This window comes from Cynara cardunculus (genome assembly GCF_001531365.2).
Source record: "Cynara cardunculus var. scolymus isolate 2C chromosome LG 5, CcrdV1, whole genome shotgun sequence".
Lineage (NCBI taxonomy): Eukaryota > Viridiplantae > Streptophyta > Magnoliopsida > Asterales > Asteraceae > Cynara > Cynara cardunculus.
Genome location: NC_037532.1, coordinates 7,093,274 through 7,117,814, shown reverse-complemented (window position 1 = coordinate 7,117,814; position 24,541 = coordinate 7,093,274). Strand labels below are relative to the sequence as shown.

General features: G+C 35.3%; 2 protein-coding genes across 3 annotated transcripts; one reads left to right on the top strand and one right to left on the bottom strand.

Annotated features, from left to right (window-relative positions):
* Positions 1–8,948: 8,948 nt before the first annotated feature.
* On the top strand, positions 8,949–17,138 carry LOC112513606 (exosome complex component RRP43). Of its 2 annotated transcripts, none has more exons than XM_025119922.1 (9): positions 8,949–9,017; positions 9,202–9,372; positions 9,462–9,511; positions 9,728–9,797; positions 9,898–10,003; positions 11,328–11,394; positions 11,756–11,831; positions 15,433–15,731; positions 16,783–17,138. In XM_025119922.1, exons 2-9 carry the CDS (start codon positions 9,210–9,212, stop codon positions 16,864–16,866), a joined length of 915 nt encoding a protein of 304 aa, XP_024975690.1. In that variant the 5' UTR covers positions 8,949–9,017; positions 9,202–9,209; the 3' UTR covers positions 16,867–17,138. The 2 variants fall into 2 exon arrangements, with proteins under 2 accessions (XP_024975690.1, XP_024975692.1); XM_025119924.1 differs by having other exon boundaries at positions 8,970–9,017; positions 9,206–9,372.
* Positions 17,139–18,474: 1,336 nt separating this feature from the next.
* LOC112513776 (probable glycosyltransferase STELLO1) lies at positions 18,475–22,560 on the bottom strand. The gene is made up of 3 exons (XM_025120137.1): positions 20,730–22,560; positions 19,687–19,813; positions 18,475–19,149 (listed from the first exon to the last, which is right to left on the bottom strand). The coding sequence occupies exons 1-3, from the start codon at positions 22,418–22,420 to the stop codon at positions 18,676–18,678; spliced, it is 2,292 nt and encodes a 763-aa protein (XP_024975905.1). The 5' UTR covers positions 22,421–22,560; the 3' UTR covers positions 18,475–18,675.
* Between the last annotated feature and the right edge of the window lie 1,981 nt (positions 22,561–24,541).

Here is a 24,541-nt window from a genome sequence, read left to right as displayed (position 1 = left end):
AGTTCTAAATGTATATATTGAATAATAATTAAAAATAATAATTGATATAGTTAAAAACATTTATAAATAATTAATAATTATTATTAATATCTATTGTGTAATTAAAATTAATTAATAATTTTTAATTGACTTTAATTACTATAAATTAATCTTCATGAATAATTAATCTTTATTAATGATAATAATTAATATTAATCATAGTTATAATAGGAAAATTGTCAAAAGGCTCTTAATAAGCTACTCCAAGTAGCTTATCAACAAGATAGCTTTAAAGTTACCTTATGGGAATCCAAAAGACTACTCAAAAAATAAGCTAGCTTATTTTTGTCAAACAATATCTAATTAAGCCAGATAGACCAATAAACCTAATTAAGCCGCAAGTAAACAACCACTAAGACTATTCAAAGACAAGCGAATGATGTGCCTCATGCTCTTGCTATATTGTCTCGGTTTAATTCCTTTCTTGTTATGTATTCTCGTGTCTTATTGATGTCTTATTATTTGAACGATATTTGCTCTTTAAGAGCTCATTAACTTAAGTCAACGATTCCCTTCAAACAAAATCATTTCATTATTTAATATACAAAAATACCCTTATCTAAATTACTATTTTTAAACCGAACAATAAACTAAAAAATTTCATCAAAGGGTAATTTTGTCATTTACTATTATTTTATTTTTCATATGATTCAGTGATGGAGTATGAATTGTATTTTTACTTCTCCAAAGAAATCACGATGAAAAACGTATAAGTTTTTAAATAAACATATTGTGATATTCAAAAAAAATTTCTCTAATGTTTTTGTAAATTAAATTCAGAAAATTCAAAAACTCAAATAAATACAAACAATAAAGCTTTAAATTATGCCATAAAAGGACACGTTATTTCAAAAGATATTTTTTTGCCTCAAAGGGCTTATAATTTTAATTCAAAAGAGAAGTCACCGATACGGGGTACATAATACGTTAAATAGTAATGATCTTTATGAATAAATGCCCCTTATATGTGTATATGATAAGCATGGTTTATTACATGCTTAAAGTACTCATTTCTTTTGTTTAATAGGTAGATTCTTCTAGTTTATCTCAACCTTGAGTCATTTTCACTTTCTTATTTTTCATTTATTATGTTTGGAGCTAAAAGTGGTGATGGATTTGTTTTTACAACAATTGGGGTAGATGACAATTTTTAACTTACAAATACTGCACCTTATGCTGCAGCATTCCAGCAGCATTGACCTGATCTGATGCGACTTTTTGAAGAAGTGCTTATTAATTCAGCCATCATACCGAAGTGAAGTCTAAGCCTGAAGAACCATCAGTTCTTAACCAATACAGCTGGTGAGGGGGACTTTTTGGTGACCTTTGGGGATGGATGTGATGTTCCCTTTTTGGTTTTCCCTTTATGAACATTGTCTTTTCATTGCTTTTGTCTTTTTGTCTAAAGTTTTTGTATAAATAGGGGTCATGGGTGCTCCTTTAGAATCATCCTTCATCCTCTAAAACACTCTCAAACATTCAGTAACTTTAGTTTATGCAAGTGAAGTTCTTAAGTTTTTCTTCAAATAATGTTCTTCATTATGAGGTGCTGCAGCACTGTCCTTTAATTATTTATTTTTATCATCATTTAATTTCCATCTTTACTTTATGTCATTTATATCCAGTTATTTACATTCATATCTTTACTTTATGTCATTTACTTTCCGTAATGAGTAGCTAATTTCATTAGTTTGGGTGTAGGATAAAGGATGAAATGTTAAACCGAATGAAAGTGGACGTTGTTTCGCAATAACAATGTTCCACTATTTCATTCAAGTTACTTTGAAAGTGTTAAAGTGTCATGGACTTAGAGATAAGCCATTGAATGCACGTCAGCTTGAATGATATGAGAGATAGACTTGAGAAAGTTACTGACAAAGAGATTTGTCATTTATGTTTTTCAAACTTAACTCCCGACGGGTTGATCACTTTCTAAAAGTGTTAAAGTGCGATAGATTCAGAGATGAACTATCTTGAACACACGCCAACTTGAATGATATGAGAATCGGCTCGAAAGAGTGATTTTTAACAAAAAGATTTGTTTAGCCGTATACTTTGAAGACACCATTTTGTCACTATCCCTGGTCTGAACACCATATAGAGATATGGGTGCAAAGCTATAATATAGTGCAAAGGTGAAGTCCGAGAGAAATACCTTCAAAGAAGATGGTGGAACTAGTTATAACCTACTGCATGCCATAGTATTTCTACAGCATTGTCTGCTGGATTTTGTATTTATGTTTCACCTCAAGTCTTGCACCCTTGCTACCTTTATTATTCCGTTATATTTGCATTGTTAACTCAGAATCAAACTGAAGTCTTCAATTTCATCATCTGAAATTATTTCTTTCATTAGACTCTCATTAAACTTTTGCTACAATCCTCGTGGACGATAATCCGGTACTTGTACCACTTTATTACTTGGAAAGACGATATTGGGCCATATTGTATACTTGCTTTGTGGCCCAATTACTTTGTCTAAAGGTGTGCGATATAACCAACCAATATATAAAAGCCAAAATAAATTATTTGAAGGGGTTTGGAACCTAGTCAATCTATGTGGCTCATCCTCACGCCGATTTGTTTTAAATATAACAAAAATGATGCAACAGGTGAGGGGGAGACATAAACCAAAACCCTTGTAACAAAATATAAAATACATCACCATTCACCTAAAACGATGTTTTCTTGCATTGTTTGAAGCAAAAATATCTATCACTTTATCATAACTAATATTAGCTAAAAACTTACTCTCAATACTCAATATTATTAACTCGTTCAATCTTTCTTGACTCATGGTAGATCGTAGATATGACTTCAACAACTTTAACTTCGAAAAACTTATTTCTGCATATGTTATGGTGACTAGTACGGTTAATAGAATCCTGTAAGCAAGCAAGACATGTGGAAACATGTCCATCTTCTTTGCAAACTCCATAATTTGTATGGATGTCCAATGATTTTTCACTCTTATATGTCTCTTCTGGTAGCATTCCCTGCAAAACTTGTAACTCCATAAATAAATATTCTTCATAAATATCAGAATCATTACCATTTGTTAAAGCAAGTTCAAGATTTAAACAACATTTTTTTTTACTCGTCATCATGTAAAGTAACCAAATTTCGCTCATCAAATAAGAAGCCAAATATATATATATATATATATATATTCAAATTCTTGCATTTGTTCAAATGTAGTTCGTAATTGCAAAAGAGCCATATCAGCTAAAAAAGAAAAATAATAAGTTCTAAATGTCTCTTGAGCAGATTGTTGTTTTCTCTTTGTATTTGGAATTTCATCAAATTGTTTTTTCCTGGAGAAAAATATTTTACAGCAAACTCAGGTTCAACTCCAATATTATTTGCAATCTCTTTAGCTTCACTAATAGCAAAACCCATTTTCCCTATGTTTTTCAAAATTTTCAACTGATCCCTTTAGATCTTGTATTACAACATCAAAAAGCATATCTTTAGAATGTAACTTGTTGCTAACTAAATTAATTCTATATAGAATTTCATGCCAAATAACCAAACTTACAATAAACTCAAAACTTGAAAGCTCACCCATTAACCAAAGACTCGGCTTCCCTACACACTCTTCCATCCTCACTTACCTGAGCCAGTTGTATTAAAGCATCTCTAATTTGGACAACTTGAGTTTTGATAGCTTTAACACTTTCAATATGACTTTCCTATTAAGTGGCAGATCAATATTTCAAAGTCAAATCATCAATATATTCTAGTAAAACAGTTCATCTCTTTGTAGTTGTAGAAAAGACATTGTATATGGATTGACAATTACCAAAAAAGGTTTTGCTTTGTGACAAGAATTTGCCATATCACATAAAACTAAATTAAGACTATGATAACCACATGACATATAAAAAGCTATAGGATTTATATCAAGTAATATTTTTTGCACACCTTGATATTTCCCTTTCATATTAGAGCCATTGTCATACCCTTGTCCTCGCACATAATTGATATCTAAATCAAGTGATTTCAAAACATCTTGCAATACATTAAAAAGTCACTCTAAAAAGAACTCTTCTACTTGTATAGAAGAATTGGACACATCAACACATCTTATAATCAAAGTCATTTGTTCATGATGACTTGCATCCGAAGTACAATCAAGAATAACTGAAAAATATTTTGCCTCTTTGATCTTTTTAATGATTGCACTCTTAACATCAGATGCCAACAAGTCAATTCATTCATTCTGAATTTTGTGGCTAAGATAATGATAATGAGTTTTTTTCTTTGATACATTGATGTTTTTTCATAACAGGATCAAACTCGACAATCATTTCAATTAAGCTTCAAAAGTTACCATTAGATTCTCCGTAAGGTTTTTCATTTCTCTCACGAAAAGTCATATTATTCTTTGCTAGACATTTAACAACAACAATTATTCTAACCAACACTTATTTCCAATGATCAATATCATTTTTTTTATTAAATCTTGTAACTCTTTATCAAGTGTTCCATTATTACTCAATCTCAATCATAATACGGACCAAATTCCCAAGCTAGTCATGTGCTCAAGACTATTTTCATGAGCACTTAATCGTTGACCAAGATGTTTTCAATCACTTAATCCAACACTTGCTAATTGGCTTTTTGACCGACTTTCTTTGAAAAGTTTGCAACAAAAACAAAAGACCTTATCTAGCTCTTTTGAATAAATTAACCACTTTATCATGACAATCACCATTGCGTAGCTTACGAACATAAAATTCAACAGAGAAGTGTCTACCTATATTATCTCTAGGAAAATTGATGTTAGTTTTTCTAATAGGTCATTTTCAACAAGCAAATCTTTCATTTTTGAACTTAACATATCCCAAATTCTTGGATCAAATATATTCAAACGAACATCACTAGAAGCATGATCAATGTTTTCACCATCACAAGCACAAACATTTTCATTTGCATCACAAACATTTGCATTTTCATCACAAACATTTGCATCACAAACATTTTCATTTTTATCACAAACATTTTCATTTTTATCACTAACATTTGACATGTTGGCATCCGTTATCTTTGCTTTGAAAATATGGCGCCATTATTTGTATGAAGAGACTTGTGACATCTTTACAAATCATAAGAGCTTGAAGTACATATCACCACCTCCAAATCCTCATATACCGTAACAACCTCCTTTGTGAACTCCACAACCACTGTCCATTGCCACTTCTAGAACCACCATCGATCATCGACCACTACCATCCATTGCCACCACCACTACCACCATTGGCCACCTCCAACTCCTCATCTACTGCAAAAACTTCCTCCACGACCTCCACAACCACCACCGACCACCACCATTCATTGCCACCTCACATCCACCATAACCACCACCACCATTATCTTCACTACATCAACCACAAATACCTCATCCACCGTTGTCAACAGCCACCACCACCATAATCCACCATCTTCATGTCCTCTATAACCACCGTCGTCCACCACCACCATTGTCTCTACCTCCATAACCACCGACCACCACCCATTGCTACTACTACCATCGGCCACCACCACCTCCACCTCCACCATAATCAAAACCACCTCCACCACCACCACTAACATCAATTTATATAAAAAATTTCACTCAAATTTGGTACCATTATATATGTATGTATTCATTTATATGAAAATTGTGTGCAAATATTTATAAATTAAATTATTTACTTTATTTGTGTTAATTATAACTATTATATAATATTTAAAATCATCAAATAACTTTGGGGATAGTTTGTCTACTTCTGTCATGTCCAGTTCTAGTCGTACCAAACACCAGACATACTCTTGTTCTGTTCAGTCCTGTCCCATCCTACCTTCTTGTCTTGTCCAGTCTTGTCTAGTTCTATCATGTCCAGTCCTATCCAATCATGGTTGCGTACCAAACGCTACCTTAGAGCTTTGCATCCTAGATATGGAAGTTTAGCCCGATGACCTAAAGCCTTCACCAATGGAAGCTAAAGATTAGGCTTGGAATCTAGTGATTCAAGTTGCTTTGTGAAAACTATGTACATGACAAAAATGATCAGTTTGATATATTAAAGTATCTGATATTTACTGAATGGGTGATACCTTGACGAGATTGCATCTTTGGGTAAATTTAATTTTATAAATCTTGTAAAGTACCAAAATTTGAGTTTTTGGGACATTTTGATAAATAAAAGATAAGAATGTGTCCTTTGTTGATTTATTGTATGAATAAACCTTATTTGATAAAAATACATGTTTAGTGTACCTGATTTTATAAACCACTTGGAAAAGGCATACTTTTATGTTATGAGACATGTTAGAAATATAGATAGTATGTTTTAATTTGGAAAATGCAAATGATAGACTTTTTAGTTAGTCATTTGGGGCATATGTTTGCTTAAAACATTGATTAAATGTGTTTTATCGTTTATGTTGATTTTATTGAGCAGTTAAATAAAATGTGTAGTGTATTGGCTTGATTTTGACTCATTTGAGTTTTGAGGACATATGTCCAACTTAATTTACTCTATGTTGAGCTTTGGACATGATATGCATAAATTGCACTTGCCTTAAAAATTACATGTTTTGAATATGTTGATCATTCAGTTGGATCATGTAATTTAGACTGTAATGCATTGGATCCATAGACATATGAATCACTCATGTTTAATAAGCGAGGAGTCAGACTATTAGGCATGTGTTTTGGTGCTTTAATGTAACACCTACAAAGCCCAAAGAACGAACTGGACCAATGACTTCATATCCAACTTAAAACCATGGTGAAAGTTATTGGTAGCCCATTGCTTAAGACTTATAAGGAGTTAACAATTTTCACTTTCTATCCATGTGGGACAAGTTGTTACAAACTCCCCCACTTAAACTCCTGACGTCCTCGCTAGGTCTACCCAGAATCTTTCTCCTTGTTATCGACAATGTGAGATTGGCCAAAGATGTTACAAACACTCCCTCTTGAGGACTCATCATACCCGATGAGGTTTGCCCCACCATCCCAATGGTGTAAGAATCGGCTCTGATACCATTTGTAACACCCCCAACGCCCAAAGAACGGACTGGTCAATAATTTCGAATCCAACTTAAAACCATAGTGGAAGTTATTGGTAGCCCATTGCTTAAGACTTATAAGGAGCTAACAATTTTCACCTTCTATCAATGTGGGACGAGTTGTTACAATGAACCTTATGAATGAGGGTTAAACCACTGTGTTATTAAGTAGGAAGTTTAAGGTTCGTATCTTGAATGCTAGTGAGTAGACATTAAATGTCGAATGTGAACCTTGAGATTGGAACTCAATTAGAGAACAAATTGCACTAAGATTTGGTACCCTTAAGGTGACACTAGTTTGGGAATGTGCACTAAAAGTATTGTGACCTTGAGGTAACACCCATAAGGGATGCGCACTGAAGGTATTATGGACTTGAGGTGACACGTGATACAATATGCACAAAAGTTAGCGGATATGAGGTGAAGTTCGATAATGTTGATATGTGACACATTTTTGTGTTCCGCCACATTTGATGGATATAGGTCTCCCTTGTCACTAGAATGGTGTTATTGTATTATCCATTTTTTTGGTGTTATTTTGAGTATGGAGTATTTTCCATGATTTTATGATTTTGGTGTATTGGAACCTATCCATGTTTGATATTTTGGATAATAGAGTTTTATCCATGTCTTCAGTATTTAAATATTAGACCTTATACACATTTTGTGCGAGTAATGGTTTTTGGTTATGGTAAATGAGTACTTTGACTAATAAGTTTTCATCACGAAAATGATGGGTTTTGGGAAAGATATTGTTTTTATATTTAATATATTTCATTTTGGAAATTCTGATTTAAATAGCGTCTTTTCAGTTTTACTGTTTTATATTAAAGATGAAAACAACTTGAACTCACTAGGCGTTAAGCCTAATTCCTTTTATTTGTCGAATGTGTATTAGGTCCTCGTTGGGAATGGTACTAACGACACTGTGATAAGTGCTAGTTAGAGGCACAAGAGGATTTAGCCATTTGAACATCTTTCATAAGTTGGCGATAGCAACCGTTGTTGAGTTTTATATACACCTATCCCTAATATAGACTTTATGTAAGGTTTGATTTGTGATCCGTTGATGCTAAATCTTAAATTGCCATTTTAAGTAATTTGATTATTGTTTATAAGAAAAGAATTTATCTTTCAACTAATATATTTAAGATGTTTTAAAATTTTGTTGAACTATGTTATCTGAATGTTTGATGATTTTAGTGCATCTAAATCTAGCTGATAAAGATGTCAATTTAAAATAAATTTGTAACTTCAGTTTTTGCCATGTTGGTACAAAACCAAACCGTGCCAACAAGTACCAACCAGAAACAGTTGGCATCACGTATAGTTGGTTGGTAAATGATATAAAATTTTGCACACCAATTATAACCGATTGGTACACGGTATATGGAAAAAAGAACATGGTACTGCACCATGCCCGCCTCTAAAAATGACAAGACAATCAACGAGAGAAGGAGAAGACATGTAACAAGCAAGTGATTATCGTTGAGAGAAGCCGGGAATAAAAAACTTAATGGCCGTTTGATTCGAAGGATTTGAAATGACAAATTCCTTTGACCAAATTCCAATTTTTTTGTTTGATTCGCTTTTTGAAATGAACTGAATCCTTCGTATTCCATTGAATTCCACAAATTCATCACTAGTTTCTTCTGAAACCAGATCGGAGTGCTAAAACACTGAACCATAAAAAAAACGATATGATTGACCGTTTTTCACATGTTTTCTGAACACCCAAATTTTGACCCCTAAATTTCCCACGTACACCTGGAAAACATGTTGGGCCATTCCGAGGAACCCGCCTATTTTAAACATTCGCACACACAGACCACCAAAACACTACACCGTGGAAGAACAGCCCAAGTTTCAGCTCTTTTTACCACTTCGGAACCTCTGTCTCCGCAGATTATTTGTTCTAGGTTTGATTTTTTGTCAGATTATATTCATTGTATACATGTAATATTGTTATGGTTTCTTAAGTACACGAAATTATCCGTTCGTTTTTGAGAAATTGCTTTTGATTTTCTTGAAACAGTGGTTTTAGGGTTTTCAGTAACTGTTGTTTATTAGATACATCTTTTGTGTGTTCTTTAATTATACAAGAAAGGAAAATGGGGGGTTCTGCGAATGGTGCGACTGACTTGTCGTCGGAGATGGAAGTTGATGCTTTCAGAAGACTTTTCCCTCTACGATTTCACGAGCGTCATTTGGTCGAGTCCGTGAGGCCTGATGCCAGGCCACTTGGTAAAGCCAGAGAAACGTCATTGGCTCTAGGTTAGTCTAATTTGGAATGTTTTTTACTCAATCCTGTATTCCTGTGCGACATTCTACATTAACACAATTGTTTTATTCGTGTAATTTAGGGGCAGTGGGATCTGCAGATGGATCAGCACTAGCAAAGATAGGCTGCACTGTAAATCCTGTTTCACCTACTTAATGAATAATTTTATGTTTATCTTATACACATGAAAATCAACCGAAAGAAATGCATTGCGGACATGATATGGCTGTTTAAACTTTAATTTGATCTTGGTTGTGTTCTTCTGATAGCACCTTTGATGTGTGTAAAGTTGGGGTGGGGTTTGTTGGAGCTTTACTAAAGTTACCTTTTCTTGTGTTGTTATTGCAGACTATGTTAGCTGCTATCAAAATGGAAGTCATGACACCTGCAACGGATGCACCGGATGAAGGCTGCGTAGGTTTGACTACCATGCACTTTTAGTTTTACATCTCATCTGCTTCTTTGTTCTAATCATATTATCCCTTTTGTATATGATGCGGTATATCCTTCTTTTTCAGCCATAGATTTCCACATGCCTGCAATTTGTTCTCCTATTGTTAGGCCTGGCAGGCCTGCCGAGGCTGCTCCTGTTGTGTCCAAGCAGTTATCTGACACTATCCTAAGGTAACCCATTTGATCATATTTTCCACATGCAAGAACTCATAACTTTTGAAATTGTTAGATTTCACACTCTTTGAGATTTATTAGAACTGGGTAGTCGATTAGGCAGAAGTGGGTTACTAGCATATTTTAGAATGTTGGACCATATCTGGTTTCTTTGTATGTTATTTGAGGAAAACAGGTTACTGGATGATGTAGTTGTTAATGGTAATTTATATTGTTAAGTTTGAAAGTTACTATACCATGAATGAAACCTGAACCATGATAGTTGAAGACTGCATCTGGATCCTCTCTTGCACTCTCAGCTGGTGAGGTGTAGCCCCCCCCCCCCCCCCCAAATTCTGGCCGAACAGGCTTATGCCAGTGGTATTTAATTGCACTTTGAAAAGTCAAGTAAATTAATTATGCTCTAAGATATGCATGACGCTATATCAAGTAGACGAATCGGTATTGTCAACTCAAAATAAACTGCAGTCGTCTCTTTCTAAAATATAAACTGTGGCAGCACGTGTATCCTCTCCTTCTTTGTGGCTTTACCACTGTGTATGAATAGAACGATGAATGTGGTGAAAATGATTCAAGTATTTTAACAAAATCTTATGTCATTTATTTAATTTGTATAAGAATATATGTTCAGTACTAACTGTATCAACTGCTGTGTTGAAAGATTATTTGTTAAAGCAGTGCCATTTCATTGTGTTGTGTCACGTCTTGCAAGTTTGAGTTGGTGCTATGTCAGGTAGAGTTGGTGAAAGATTTTTGTTCTGAGCTACCCCTACTCCAACAAAAGAACTGGAAAAAGAATGACTAGAAAAAATGGAGTCTTCATCAGATTTTGTTAGTTCTGTTTTTCTTTGTTTGCTCATCTTTCAATGATATCATCACCATGACAATGTGCATTCCTTTGGCTTTAGCCTTTTGGGGCTAGTATTTTTTTCTCTTCATGAATTCTACAAGGGGTGGTAAATTGATCTTCATGGCAACTTCAAAGCCTTATAGCAGAGTTAGTGAAAAAGTGTATCAATCACAAGGAATTACCGTATTAAGGAGAAATCTTGCAAGTTGCAATATACCTGACAAGTTATGGAAGTGAAATTCTGTCTGCTGTTTCCATTGCCCTCGATTCTTTACTCTAAAAGATGAGCTACACCATACCTGACAAGTTACGAAAGTGAAAATTTGTCTGCTTTTGGGCTTACTCCATCGTGTCTAAGCAATCTGTAATCATTGTTTAATGATCCTAGTTTCTCGGGTTTTACTGATTGAAGCATGTGCATGAAGATCTTATGATGTGCTTATGTCTCTTACTAGAATTTGTTTCTTGCAGTTCTGGGATGATTGATCTAAAAGAATTGTCATTGGTCAGTGGCAAAGCTGCTTGGATGGCATACCTGGTACTGTTATCTAAGAATTCCACCCAGTCATGTTATTTCAGATGAATTTCTAACTTCTAATTTGTATAAAAAGAACTTCTTCCTCTCTTCTTGTGACAAGGTTCAGTGAGAGTGGGAGGGCTGTTGTTTCATCTTGTTCTCTCTTCTTTCTGTTCACTTTCGTGGCTTGATTCTCCATTGTTCTACATGTTATCTTTCTCTATCCAGCAATTTCTTATTTCTTGGATAAGAATGTTACAGTGATCATCATTCAATATTTTGCTTGTGACCTGATTGTTTGTATCATGCCACATGGCTAATGCACTAGAGTGCAGATATTAACTCTTCTTTTTCAACAAATTAAAAGCTGCTGCTTTTCCAGGATATATACTGTTTGGATGCTGATGGTGCCCTCTTTGATGCTGCCCTACTTGCTGCAGCTGCTGCCTTCTCCCATTGTAAGTGGTTGACATTTCTGTATTCATTTACTATTATCTAACTTTGGAGTATAGCCATATAGCCATGCTCCTCCATCTGCATCTCCATCTCCAGTAACCCAAACTCAATTCACTTAATCGGGTATTGAGCCCATATGCTCCAGAGAGAGTTTGTCATGATAGTCACATCGCATTGCATCTGCAGTGATATCAAGTGATGTATCAACATTTATTTTCCAATTGTACACCAGTCACCTTTATACCTATATGTTTCATGACAATGCATTACACAAGGGCTAAGAGCTTGTACTGTTGTACATGAAACAATGTAACTACATATAGATATCCTAAATTTATAAATGAGGCAACATAAACTACTATAAGTACGGCTTCTCTTTTCTTTTATATGATCCTTTGCTTTTCTCAACCATGGAACCTGGATGGGGTTAGATTCATACAAGCAAAGCATTTAAAATAGTAAACAACGCAGAAGAGAAGATTTAGCCGTTCAGCTTTGCTGAAACTATGTTACATGTCAATAGCTTCCAGAGTAAAAGTAATCACTAGGGACAAGGTATGAAGACTCGGCCTGTACAATTTCAGTAAACCATCCAAAGACCATACATTTGTGTGCCACTAAATCATTAAGTGAAAGTAAATGCCTAACAAGAAAATTTTTAAAAGCAAAACATAACTGAAAAGAATTGGATTTCATACTAGTGTCTAATATCATCATTAACCATCAACAAATAAGTTTCAATCTAGGTATACAGGTAAGGTAAGCATTGTCAAGGACAAGGCATGGTTTAACATTACCTTATTAGCTTCATTGACGAAGTTATCGTTGTTAATTGGCCAACTAGAAATAACTAATTTCAGTGACAAAATCAATCTGGACATCATCTATCATGCTTTAAAGAAATGCAAATCTAAAATCATGTTGTCAATGCAAGAATTCCATGTGGTTCCATGACTAAATCAATGCAATTAAACTGAGCTAGTTTTGTGAAACAGCTTCTGGATATTAGTTCAAATGTAGAAGGCATCATAAGCAGCCATCAGTGAAGGGACATGGAGCATCTTTTGGATAGTCCAATGTTACTTGTAAATTGTAATCAACATTTACCTTCATGACTTGGCAACACATCACAGTCATACCTCCTAAACTCAATGTACACTTGCATGCATTTCAATAACATAACCAAATATAGTATATCGCATAAAGGTAACTAGAAAGGATACACATGCTACCCAAACCCACATGCTACATGACTGACTTATTTGTGTCTTGAAACTCCAAAAAGTCCTCATAACTTGTATGAACCTACAAAACCATTTCTCATCCATCCATATTAATCTTTCTGAGGTTGAAAATATATGTAAATCTCATGCCTAAAGTTTTTAGATGGTTCTTGTCATACGAGTCAAGGAATTGATGCCTTAAAAGTCACTTTTACAGGAGGGGCGGGGGTTGGTCATATGCCAACCATAGTATTTAACGTGTTTGTGTGGTTGCTAAAATCCCTCATGTAATCTATTAATGATATATGAAGTTCAACTATTGATTTTATTTGGCTTTACTTGTCCATAAGGACTAGGCCTATATTTTCAATTCCTTAGGCATATTTATCATTATGATACTTTCTCTTACATTATTATAATATCTCGAAACACCTCAAGTGCATATACTCTTTACAGCATAAACTTGCAAGTTGCAAAAAACCATTCAACATTGACTAATGTGGTTAAAAGGGTAAATACTATTTTTCTCATTCAACTTTTTGCATTTTGGGGTTATACATCTTGTTAACCTCGTAATAATGTACAATTAAGGTCAATTCGACTGTTGCTCAATTAAAATCAAAAAGACAACTTTTATGTCGAACTTTGGTCATCTTACTTTATAAATTCAGAGAATTATTCTACTATTCTTGTAACATTACATATTATTTTAGATTCTTTGGGTCCAAATTTGAAGGCCATAGCGGTTGGTAGAGTCAGTTTTGAGGTTGACAGTACCACTTTGTTACACTCAAGTGCATTAAAGATACTTAATCCCCGGAGGGTTGTCCAATAGCAATGTTTTACAATTTTTATGATCTTATTTGATTTGTATTAGGTAAAACTAATAACCAAGGACTATTATGCCATTCCTGAAACTGCAGCATAAACCAACTATTCAAGCTGTTATTTATTTTGTTAAACAAACATAGGCCTACTGTAGCTGTAATTAGAATGAACTATTAACTTACTATAATGAGTAATGACATGGGATTTTATAATATTTTTGCACTAGAAGGTCAAACTTACTTGACTACTAGTCGTTAAACCAAATAGCATTGGTGTATAATATCACCCTCCTTCTAGTTTGTTAGCCTTCAGCGGTTTAGGGATTTCACCAATTTACAGTGATCGTTCTTCGCCATGGTGGTTCCCACTGCCCACCTAAAGTCATTGTCTATAAATGGAGGCAATGGAGCCATGGGGAAGCCCAAATGAGGTTTGACACATGAATCACCATTACCCACCACCACCTCTGCCTGCACAACTCGTCTTTAACAAACTGGATGGTGAATCAGCCAACTAAAGCATAAATAATGCAACAAGATACTTTATTCATCACTAGTTGAAATCTATTTATAAGTTTAAAATTAAACCATGATTTTACTCATCAAAATCGAAAAATGAACCAAGCAAAACCCTCAAACTCTTCCCTTTTTCTCCCTGTGTGGGTTCCTTTTGAAATTTCTTGTGTCAATTAAATAGGAATATGAGAGGATTTCTGCATTATCAATCTAGGGATATTGTTATGTATCAAGCTCCCAGGCTGCCACTGGGATTGCCTGGTGTTGGCTATGTTGTGTGCCATGGTTGTACAGTTAAAGTTTTCCATACTGCCCCCCTTTGGCCTAGCAGTGCCTAGTAACTAAACCTTCTTAGAGGCCTAGGATTCAAACCTCACCAAAGGTGAAGAGTGTGTGTGAGTTCAATTTGCTGTACATAAATAGTATATACTTCAATAAGAAAATTAATGTCAGATAAATTATTACTATTTTTTCCATTTTCTTTCTTTATAATTGGATACTCTGTATGGATGATAGACTGCTGATTGACGGGCTCAACTTTATTTCTTTCTATGTTCGGCATTTGTTGGACTCCCTTAAGTAAAATGGGAAACATGCTGATTAGTTGATCTTATTCTTTCCCGTGATTCTGTAACTTTTGTTTGAAGTTCATCGCTAGAGTCCCTCAGGACCGTCACATCGAAATATTAGATTAGGTTATATCTAGAGAGGTTTTGTTGGTCCATGCATACATGAATAGAACACAAAGAGTGGCCTGAGTGGGCAATGCAATTCTTGCTCATGACTTTATAACTGAAGTTCTTTTAAAATCTGTCTTTGAGCTTTTAATCTTCAACAAAAATAGATAAATAGATACTCCAAAACATGATAAACAAAGAAAAGAAATAATGATTCAGAGCACCAGACCTGAAATCCATAGTTTTGATTATTCAAGTCATCAGTTGCCTTCCAGAATTTTGGTTGGTTCATGCCTATGATTTGTGCCGATTTATTACTGTATTCACATGGAATTCCATTAAATTAAAGCTATGTTGCAGTGCAAATCCCGGTGGTGTCATTGAATGATGATGGAAGAATTGTGGTTGTTTCCAAGCAAAATGAGGTAGAGAAGCTAAAAAACAAACCAGTGAACGAGGAAAAGAGGAAGCTCAAATTGAAGGGCATTCCATTTGCATTAACTTGCATACTTCACAAGAATTACATCCTGGCTGATCCTACTGCAGAAGAAGAGTCCATAATGGAAACACTGATAACTATTGTGTTGGATTCATCTTGTCAACTGGTATCTCTTTACAAACCAGGCGGTCCTGCTCTTGCCTACGAGTCCGTGATCCAGGTCAGTCTACAACTTCAGTTTTTAGATGGGCAGATAGCCTGAAAATGTAACGTATTTTGTAGTTCTATAATATCTCTTTGTAGTTCATGCAATTTCTCCTTTCTGGATTATCCTTCTTGTAGTTCTATAATATCCGATGGACTCAAAATAACTTCTGGCGGGCACCAAATAGAAAAAGCTCTACACTATCCACTCCTATTCCAAATAAGTCATATAATTCTAGAAGGCATTCTTTTGTTGGGAAGAAGCACTGAAATTAGTCAGGGTCTTTAACAGTTTCCCTCTTGTTTTTGGTGAGATGGTATCGGCATGATATCTTAGTACTTTGAAAGGATGATCTCTCATAATACCATAAACAAACCAAACCAAACGAACCTTGTATATCCCGCACAGAGGTAGGGTCTTGGGGGTAGGATGTACACAAACCTTGCCTCTATCTTAAGGTTTAAAGACCAGATAGACTGTTTCTATGAAGAATTATGGCATGCAAAAAAGAAAAAAGGAAACAGAGGCAGGGGAGAAAAGTAGCATAGGAGCGTGTAAACATGCAACATGTACAATGAACAAAAAAGGAAGCAGAGACACACAAGGGACACAAAACGAAACAAACAAGAAATCACAAATTGCAGGAAGAAAAACTATTAGGAGATGTTTACTTCTTTTTGCATTAAGCCCTGTATGGTTAAGTTGTTTGCCTGAGCGACGAGTGACTGATGGGTTTGAAGGAGGCAAAGAGAGAGGGTTGGATTATTTGTTGTGCATTTCTGGTGTTAGTTTGTTGAGGTGGTTTAATGGGGACAAGTGAGGTCCTGGCTTATTCCATATAGCCATTTTGGCATAATGGCTTAACTATATTAAGCCTTAAAGAAACACTCTTGTTATAGCTGAGCAAACAGGCCGCCCAGACCATTATGATCATCAAGCTGCAAGTAAACAATCCCTTGACATACAATAAAGCAAGAAAAGCTAAGACTGACATAAATAAGAAATGAAAAGTAGTCCGGCTATGCTAAGAAATTGACAGAAATTTGAATACTTGTTATGTCTGCAGGATTGTATTGCATTGTCCAGACAAAGAGTGAGAGAGCTTCAAACAATCCTGAATGAAGCCATTTCTGATATGGAGGTGGATTAGCTTTACAAATGAGGTTCTCAAAGCATCATATTTGTTCTTTCTCTTTGGCTTTTGAGTTGGGAATTCCTTTTCCCAGAGCTATAATTACTGAATCCATAGCATTTGTGCTTTAATGACTTGTATGACATGCAAGGATGCTTGTACATTGCCAAGGATTTGGGTTTTTCTATTAGCTCTGTAAAAGGATGGCCTTAGAGTCTTGATTTTTGGAATGTGATTTAGGTGCACACTTTTTATGGGTCAATTGTGCCTTGCAACATGTTGGACTTCCATTTTTCACTGTTACATGCTTTTAATCCAGCTTAAGTAAACACAAGCCGATGGGTCTTCTTGGAAACAATCTCTCTGTCTTAAGACAGATAAAGTTTGCCTGTATTGGTTTATACTGGGTTGGGTTGGTTAAGTTTAAGGGTTGAATCTTGGCTCTACTTCATATGTTTTGTGTGAAATTGAAAATGAACTCTTCAAATGATATTATAGTTTACCTATCTCCACAAAAGTTAGGATTAAAAGTCTCCAAGGTCAATAAAACCAAATCAAATATACTCTGTATATGGAGTAAGGTCTTAGGGTATGCCGTATGATATATGTAGATATTTCCATGCTTTTGGTATGCAGAAGGGACTAGATAGAACTGGACGTGGCAATACTGGTCATACGAGAGTGAGGGAGACGTGAAAATATTATGCAAGGTTTTCAGGTTTTTAATTTGACAGGAGTAGTTCAGTAATTTTATCAATCTTGAGTTTATTACATTTGTGCATCTTTATGACGTGACTCAATAAATGACAAAAGTAGTAAACTATTTTTTGTAGTCGTAGAATATATTGTTGGTTGTGTTTAATTTGTGGTTCAGGATCTTAATCTAGCATATTCTGGACCAAGGACTAAGGCATGCCTGAAAAGGGTGGACTTCGTTCAGTCGACTGAGAATCACTTTCGATCGAATAAAGACTAGTCCAAAGAGCCATTAATTGGTCAAGAATTAGTCCAAGCACCGAAAACGGCTGATATCAAAGACTTGAAAAATAAAGATTTAAGGATTTAACAAACAAATATTGAAACCATTGGAGAAATAGATATCGAAGAACCGGTTATATCTCACATCCAATCTATGGATGAATCAAAATATGCTTTAAATCCATATTTTTTTAAGTTTAGATTTGAAAAAGAAATAAAAAATGAAAATATAAATCGTCATGAAAATTAGTGATGGTGATCGGCCCGACTCTAGGCGGGTACCCGGTTCACCTTCACCCACACCGACCGGGTCTCGAGCCTGGGGATACACATGTTTCTAATAACTGGGGACGGGGACAGAGGCAATGAACCACGGCTTATTCCCACCCCTATCAAAGGCATTTTTCTTTATCATCACGACCTAGACGGGTGAATCGATCGGGAATAGGTATTCCCTGCAAACCGAGTACCAAGTTTCCAGTCTGGAGTCAAAGAGACACTCGTCTCTGATAGCCAGAGACAGATAAAGTACGAGAACAAGGGATGGGGACAAGGACGACAAACCCCGCCTCATCCCTGATAAAAGATTTCATCGGAGGATTGTCGATAACAAAACTGATAGGCAAGGGATGAACATTGAAGGTTAGATGATAGACAAGGGACCCTTTATGTATTTCACTCTAAACTAGTTAATACACATTTTCCTGCATTTCCCCCTCCTTTTTCACACTATAAAAACACCCAAATCTCCAGCAAGAATTCACCCAAGAACCACAATCATCACTAAAAAAGAATGGTACAAAGAATGCAGCCAAAAGTACAACCCCTAATGCAATCCTATCATCCATCTCAAACCACATCCAGTAAAAGAGGATCACCAGCAGCCATTGCTCTAATAAGCTTTATGAATTCTTGCTCATTCGAAACACGCAACGGGTGAACCGCAGGTGCTTCAGGAGAATAGAAACTCAAACTCGTATTTGAAGCCGGTTTTCGCTTAAAAACCATCGTGTTAAAAACCGAATCGAAATTCTGAGGGGAATCCATTGCTACAAAGAACAAAGGAATGGCAACTTTCTGGTGGATATCAAGATCGCCCACAAGATTTACGAGGTCAATGAAGTCAACCACGAGCCTTCGAGGGATATAGAACACCTCGGAACTACAAACCGTCAGGGTAGAGTCATGGTTCTTTGTATGGTCCTTGTAACTGACCTGGAGATGTACCGGCATTGAGCTCACGACTTTCTTGATCATCTCTGCTTGTTTTCCGTACCAATCCTTGTTGCCATCAAATGGAACAGTGCTCCAAGATCTCGATACCTACAAAGAGGGATTGTCAAATTATTATCAACGCATGGTTCCTAACAATCTCTACTGTCTAGAGTAGAGGTCAAACCTACATACATCTCAGATCCCATCCCCAAGTGGGATATATTGAACCAGTGGTTTGGCTTACATAATTCCCACCCCTTTTTTGGTTGACCAAATTTCAACTTTCTTTAAAAGGAAAGTTTTTTCTGCAAGATTTCCAAATCAACTTAATAAGCGGTAAATTGGTCGGATCACTCTTTTTTCTTGAAGGAAAAATAGGGAGATATCCCTTGCAAGGAGAAGAGTGTTAATTTTTGGAAAGAAATCTTATTTGGGTAAGTATAGAATAAGTATACCATAATAGGAAAGCGTGGGAGGATCATTCTTACTCAGAAAAACTCTTAAGTTACTTATTTGCCCACCAAATTAATCTACAAGACTCCCAATTTTGTCATAAGTAATGGGTACTTTAGACATTTGACTTATAGTCAAACACTTCCATAAACTACACGTAAAAGTCAAATGTTCGGATTCTTAATGAAGTACCTTGTCCGTTATCCAGAGCTTGGTCTTGTCTGCTTGTACCAAATTCCAGTAATTAAGAACTGTATTGTCCTGAAGAAACAGAAACCCTTCTGCACTTGCGAATCTATCAAACAATCTTGGAAATTGCCTGTACAAATGGAAAACAAATATCCGACAAGGTGAAAATATGTCTAAATTTCTTAATAGACCGCTTATGGAACCATTAGCATAATAACAAACTCTGCTATACAGGATGCCAAATATGTGTGAATGTAACCACAAGGGTGGTGCCTGATTGGTTTGAGCTTGGCTCCAAAGGTCAAAAGTACCAGGAGGTCCCAAGTTCAAATCCAAGGAGAAATAAAAATCCCCTTGTGGCCACGGAGGTTCAAATGCGGTGACTCCGGGCTATCTGCAAAGCAGGTGGTCGCCCTGGAATTAGTCGGCTCGCATAGCAGGTTGGGTATCCACGTTGATAAAAAAATATATGTGTGAATGTCTTAATAGACTATTATATAGGACTTAATTTTATTGAACCAAACAATTGTCTGTCATATGTAAAAGTATTACAATAAGTTGATAGGATGCTTCTGATGGTCCTAACACTTTCTTTAAGACACTTTCTTTATATGATATTATTTAAAGATCTTATAAAAAAACAAGTATCCTATAAAAAATGTGTAATAGCACACTTCTCAAAAGTTTCTTATAGAAAAGCTAATATAGACATTTTATTCCATAAACGTCCTAAGAAACTTCTAAGGATGCGCAAATACATCCCAACATCCTACGGCAACACTTTATGTAAGACGCATATTGTTTGGTTCTATAAACTTAAGTCCTATAAAGCATTCTATTAGGACATTCAGACATATTTGGTGTTCTATGACACCGATCTTATTGTAGTGATCAGATTTCCATAATGGATTATATTACTCTTTTAAAAACGCAATAAATGTGCATATTATGAGCTCAATCTTCAAGATTTCTACACCAAATTTGCTAAAGAGATTAAACATGCAAAAAAGATTAAACATTGCTAAAAACAAAATGTCCAAACTTACTTGTATAGATGATCCAGGTGACCTTCTTCAACCATAAGCTCGGGATTCTTCTTATCCGATAAGATAATTACAGACTTAAATATCCTTCCATAGAGCAATCTCCATTCCAAAGCAGTTCGTTCAACTGGTCCACTAGAGAACATTATAAGAACAACATTCCCAAAGTTCTTTCTCCACCGAACCAAATTCCCTATTTCATAATTTACTGTACTTGTTTCCTCGACCCCAAGATAAACGGATGGTAGTTTTTGAGGTACAAAATCCTTTCGATCCCCATGATTAATACCTCCTTTTGGCCTGTGTAATTCTAGTGCCATTAATCGTGGCTGCAGATAGCCAACAGCAATCAAATCTTGAATCCACGCAGCGGTGAACTTCACATCTTTTTCTGACCAAAACCCTTCTTTGGCCATGGCGTAGCTCAATTCCAGTATCTTTTCGAACAAATTATGCTTATCGGTTTTCCAAGAAACCAAAAACTTAATCAAACGGCCCACATTCACATGAAGATCTTTCTCTTCTGCAAATGGGTATGATTCAATTGTATCATTTCTGTGGACTGTGGGAGGATAAACCACAACAAAACCACCTATTTCCCACAAAATCCGTTGTGCCCAGTAACCCCTTAACACATCAGAAGCCATTGAACTAATCGAAACAGGAAGCATTAAGCTTGAAAACGCCGAATAATGGAAGATTGTATTAAAAGAATTCACGGGTACCATTATTCCTTGAGGAAATGCAACTTTTGGTGCGTGTCCATCGAATCTAATATCGAATGGTTCAAGATTCTGTTTTCTTGTGAAGTAGAAAACCGAATCAACATCTGGTAAACCATTTGAAATCCCTTGTTGAATAAACTGATTCCCACCAAACACCTCATTGTAGTATTCTTCATGCTCGATTTCGCCTACATTCTCTAATGGCAATCCCCTTGGCCAAACAGATCTTTGACCAAAATGGATATAAGGATTTACAACAGTTCTGTTAGGGTTTTCATGGCTATACTGCAATATGATCTCTTTTTTAGCATTTTCACCTACTAATTCAACGTCAAAATGCTTGCTGATATTATCATCAATCACTTCTCCTCTATCATCAGCATCAAAGATTTTCTTGGCACCATGTTGGATAGCAAACAAATAGCCCACAGTTTTTCTAACGTATGAATCGTAAGGCAAGTAATCAACAACCCTAAACCCTAATTTGGCTTGATCTTCAAGGGACAAGAAGATAGTACCTTTAAGACTCCAATCAGTAGGAGTTTTTGAGTTTCCGACGGCCAGAAGTTGCCATCCTTTGATGTTTAACAGCTTCTTAAGCGAATCCGATGGATAATCCGATACTGAAACCACAATCCACTGGTCTGATCTGAATCTTGAGTAAGGGGTGGTGTTATCCGTGATGGGTACGATGGAATCATAACTAATTTGGGGGAAATGGATGGTTTCGAGTTGTTGAATTTCTGATTGGAAGCAGAAGAATGTAGCGGAGTCGCCGATGTTACGAAGGAAGAATACGGCTGCGACGGTGGCGATCAGGATGGCAACGGTGGCGATCTTGTAGAGATTTTGGGAAACCCAAGTGGAGAAATCGAGTGATTTAGATGGGGAAAACCGATTTGGATGAATGGTTCTTGGTAGTGATGATGATTTGAGATTGGGGGTTAAATTATCTTGTTGGACCAACATCGAATCAATCCCACACTCACACACTCATTGACTTTGTTGTTCGAACTCCCATTCAAATTCAAACTCAGCAGTGAATGTTTCTTGTTTCCGATCTCTTTAATCACTCCCTGAAAGCACACACTAGTGCGTGTTCTTGGCGAACTGAATGCTTATGTGGTTTGAGGTCTTTGTTTCGTTTCTTTCTTGATCTTGAACTCCACTTTGTGATGCTAAATCAGTGTGGTTGATTGATAGTGTCCGATTATTTGATTTGATGCACCAAAAAGAGAGCAATTAACCAAAATGGCATTTTTGTTACCTTTTTCAAAAATTAGCCATCAAATTTAGCCGCGGTTCCTTACCAGTAAAATTTAACATTATTATTTATTAATTGGGTAAAATTTTAGTCTACCAAAACAACATTTATGCAATAATTTACCTGGTAAACGCTTATCGTGATAAGAGTCGTCGTTCTTACTTACTGGGTAAGATTCATGGTTCTTGTCTCGCTTCTCGCTCTTACCGGGTAAGATTATTAGTTCTTACCGTATTCATTAGGTGAGGTAACATGACTTGGTAATCGCTTACTCAGGTAAGTGTTTGATAAACGGCCCCTTGCTTTTTTTTCAACTTCATACATTGACCCGAAAGACTGACATCGTAACTCACTTTTTATTTGTGGTATCGGACTTTTGCTGGAAAAAATTACCTTTTCCGAGGGTAAAACTGTAACTTGTGGTGCCTCAAGCTTAAACCGCAACTTGCGGTTCGACTTTTTTTTTTATTTGCAGGTATGGGTTTATAAATTTACCTTTTTTACTCATTATTATATAGAGATTTCTTAGTTTCTTTCCATCCATTCACTCGGACAAGGAAAACATGGATTTTCAAAAACTGTTAGTTAGATTGTGTTTTTCGATTTGGCCCGCGTCATTGCAAGTTGCGGTTTTATCCTCGGAAAACATAATTTTCTTTTTTCATAGAATATGTTAAAAAAAAGTCTGACACCACAAGCAAAAGGTGGCTTGCAGTATCACAGTTACGGGATTCCGGACTTCTTTGAGAAGAAAAGAGAAATTGGCCCAAATCACAATTTCCCTCATCTAAATTGGTTTTCTAACAATTTCTCTCTCAATTTGACCAAAATATCACTACATCTGCAATATCCAGGTCCGTAATATCATGGACTTAGCTAAAAGACAAAAAAAAAGGTCAAAATTTAACCAGTTACCGTCACAATTGTGCACCTGGTCGTCACAATTACTTATCTGACCGTCGAAATTGTATATTTGTGCTGAATTTGATTTTGTTTGGCCTTAAGCTATTGCAGACCTGGATATTGCGGAAGTAATAACATTTGGGTCAACCCAAGAAAGAAATGCTAAAATCATTTTGAATGAAGAAAATGGTCATTTAACTTAATGACTCAAAAAGAAGGTGGCTATATTTTAAGATATCTGAGTAAAGACCGACTATTTTGGAAATAGACTCTGAAAAGTGGCTAAAAAGTAAATTTGATTGATAAGATTGACTATTTTAGTCAATTTCCCTAAAAATAACTATTTAGTAAGATTTGATGTGTAAATTCATAAACGACGAGAAGGTGTTTCAAATACAAACCTTCTAATTAGTATAAATTATACAAATCAATATCAATTGTCCATTTAATCTAATGAATATCTCGGTTATATACTGATTAAAAAATTTGATCATGATAAATAAACTCTGATAATCTTTCATAAAATATCCAGATCATAATAAATAAACCCTCATCATTTTCATAAATATCTCAATTAATTGGTTTTTATGGGTTGTATTAATTATTGGGTTCGTAAACTAAACCATTTCAAAATCGAAAACATAATGAAATTCAAATCGGAGATAAAAATCTTCTTATCCCTCTCTAATCTATATTATATTATGAAGCATTTGACAAAAATTCTTAAAAACTACTTTTTATACATAAAGTACTGTTTATTGATGTATATTACTTACAATTCAATATTACAAGTAATTTTGCATAAATACAACTTATTAAAGCTTTATCTTTAAATTTGTGAACTAAATGCAGATAAACATAATCAAATACAGGATAAACATCCATTTTAAATATAGAAAATCTAAAATATAATTAAAATAATC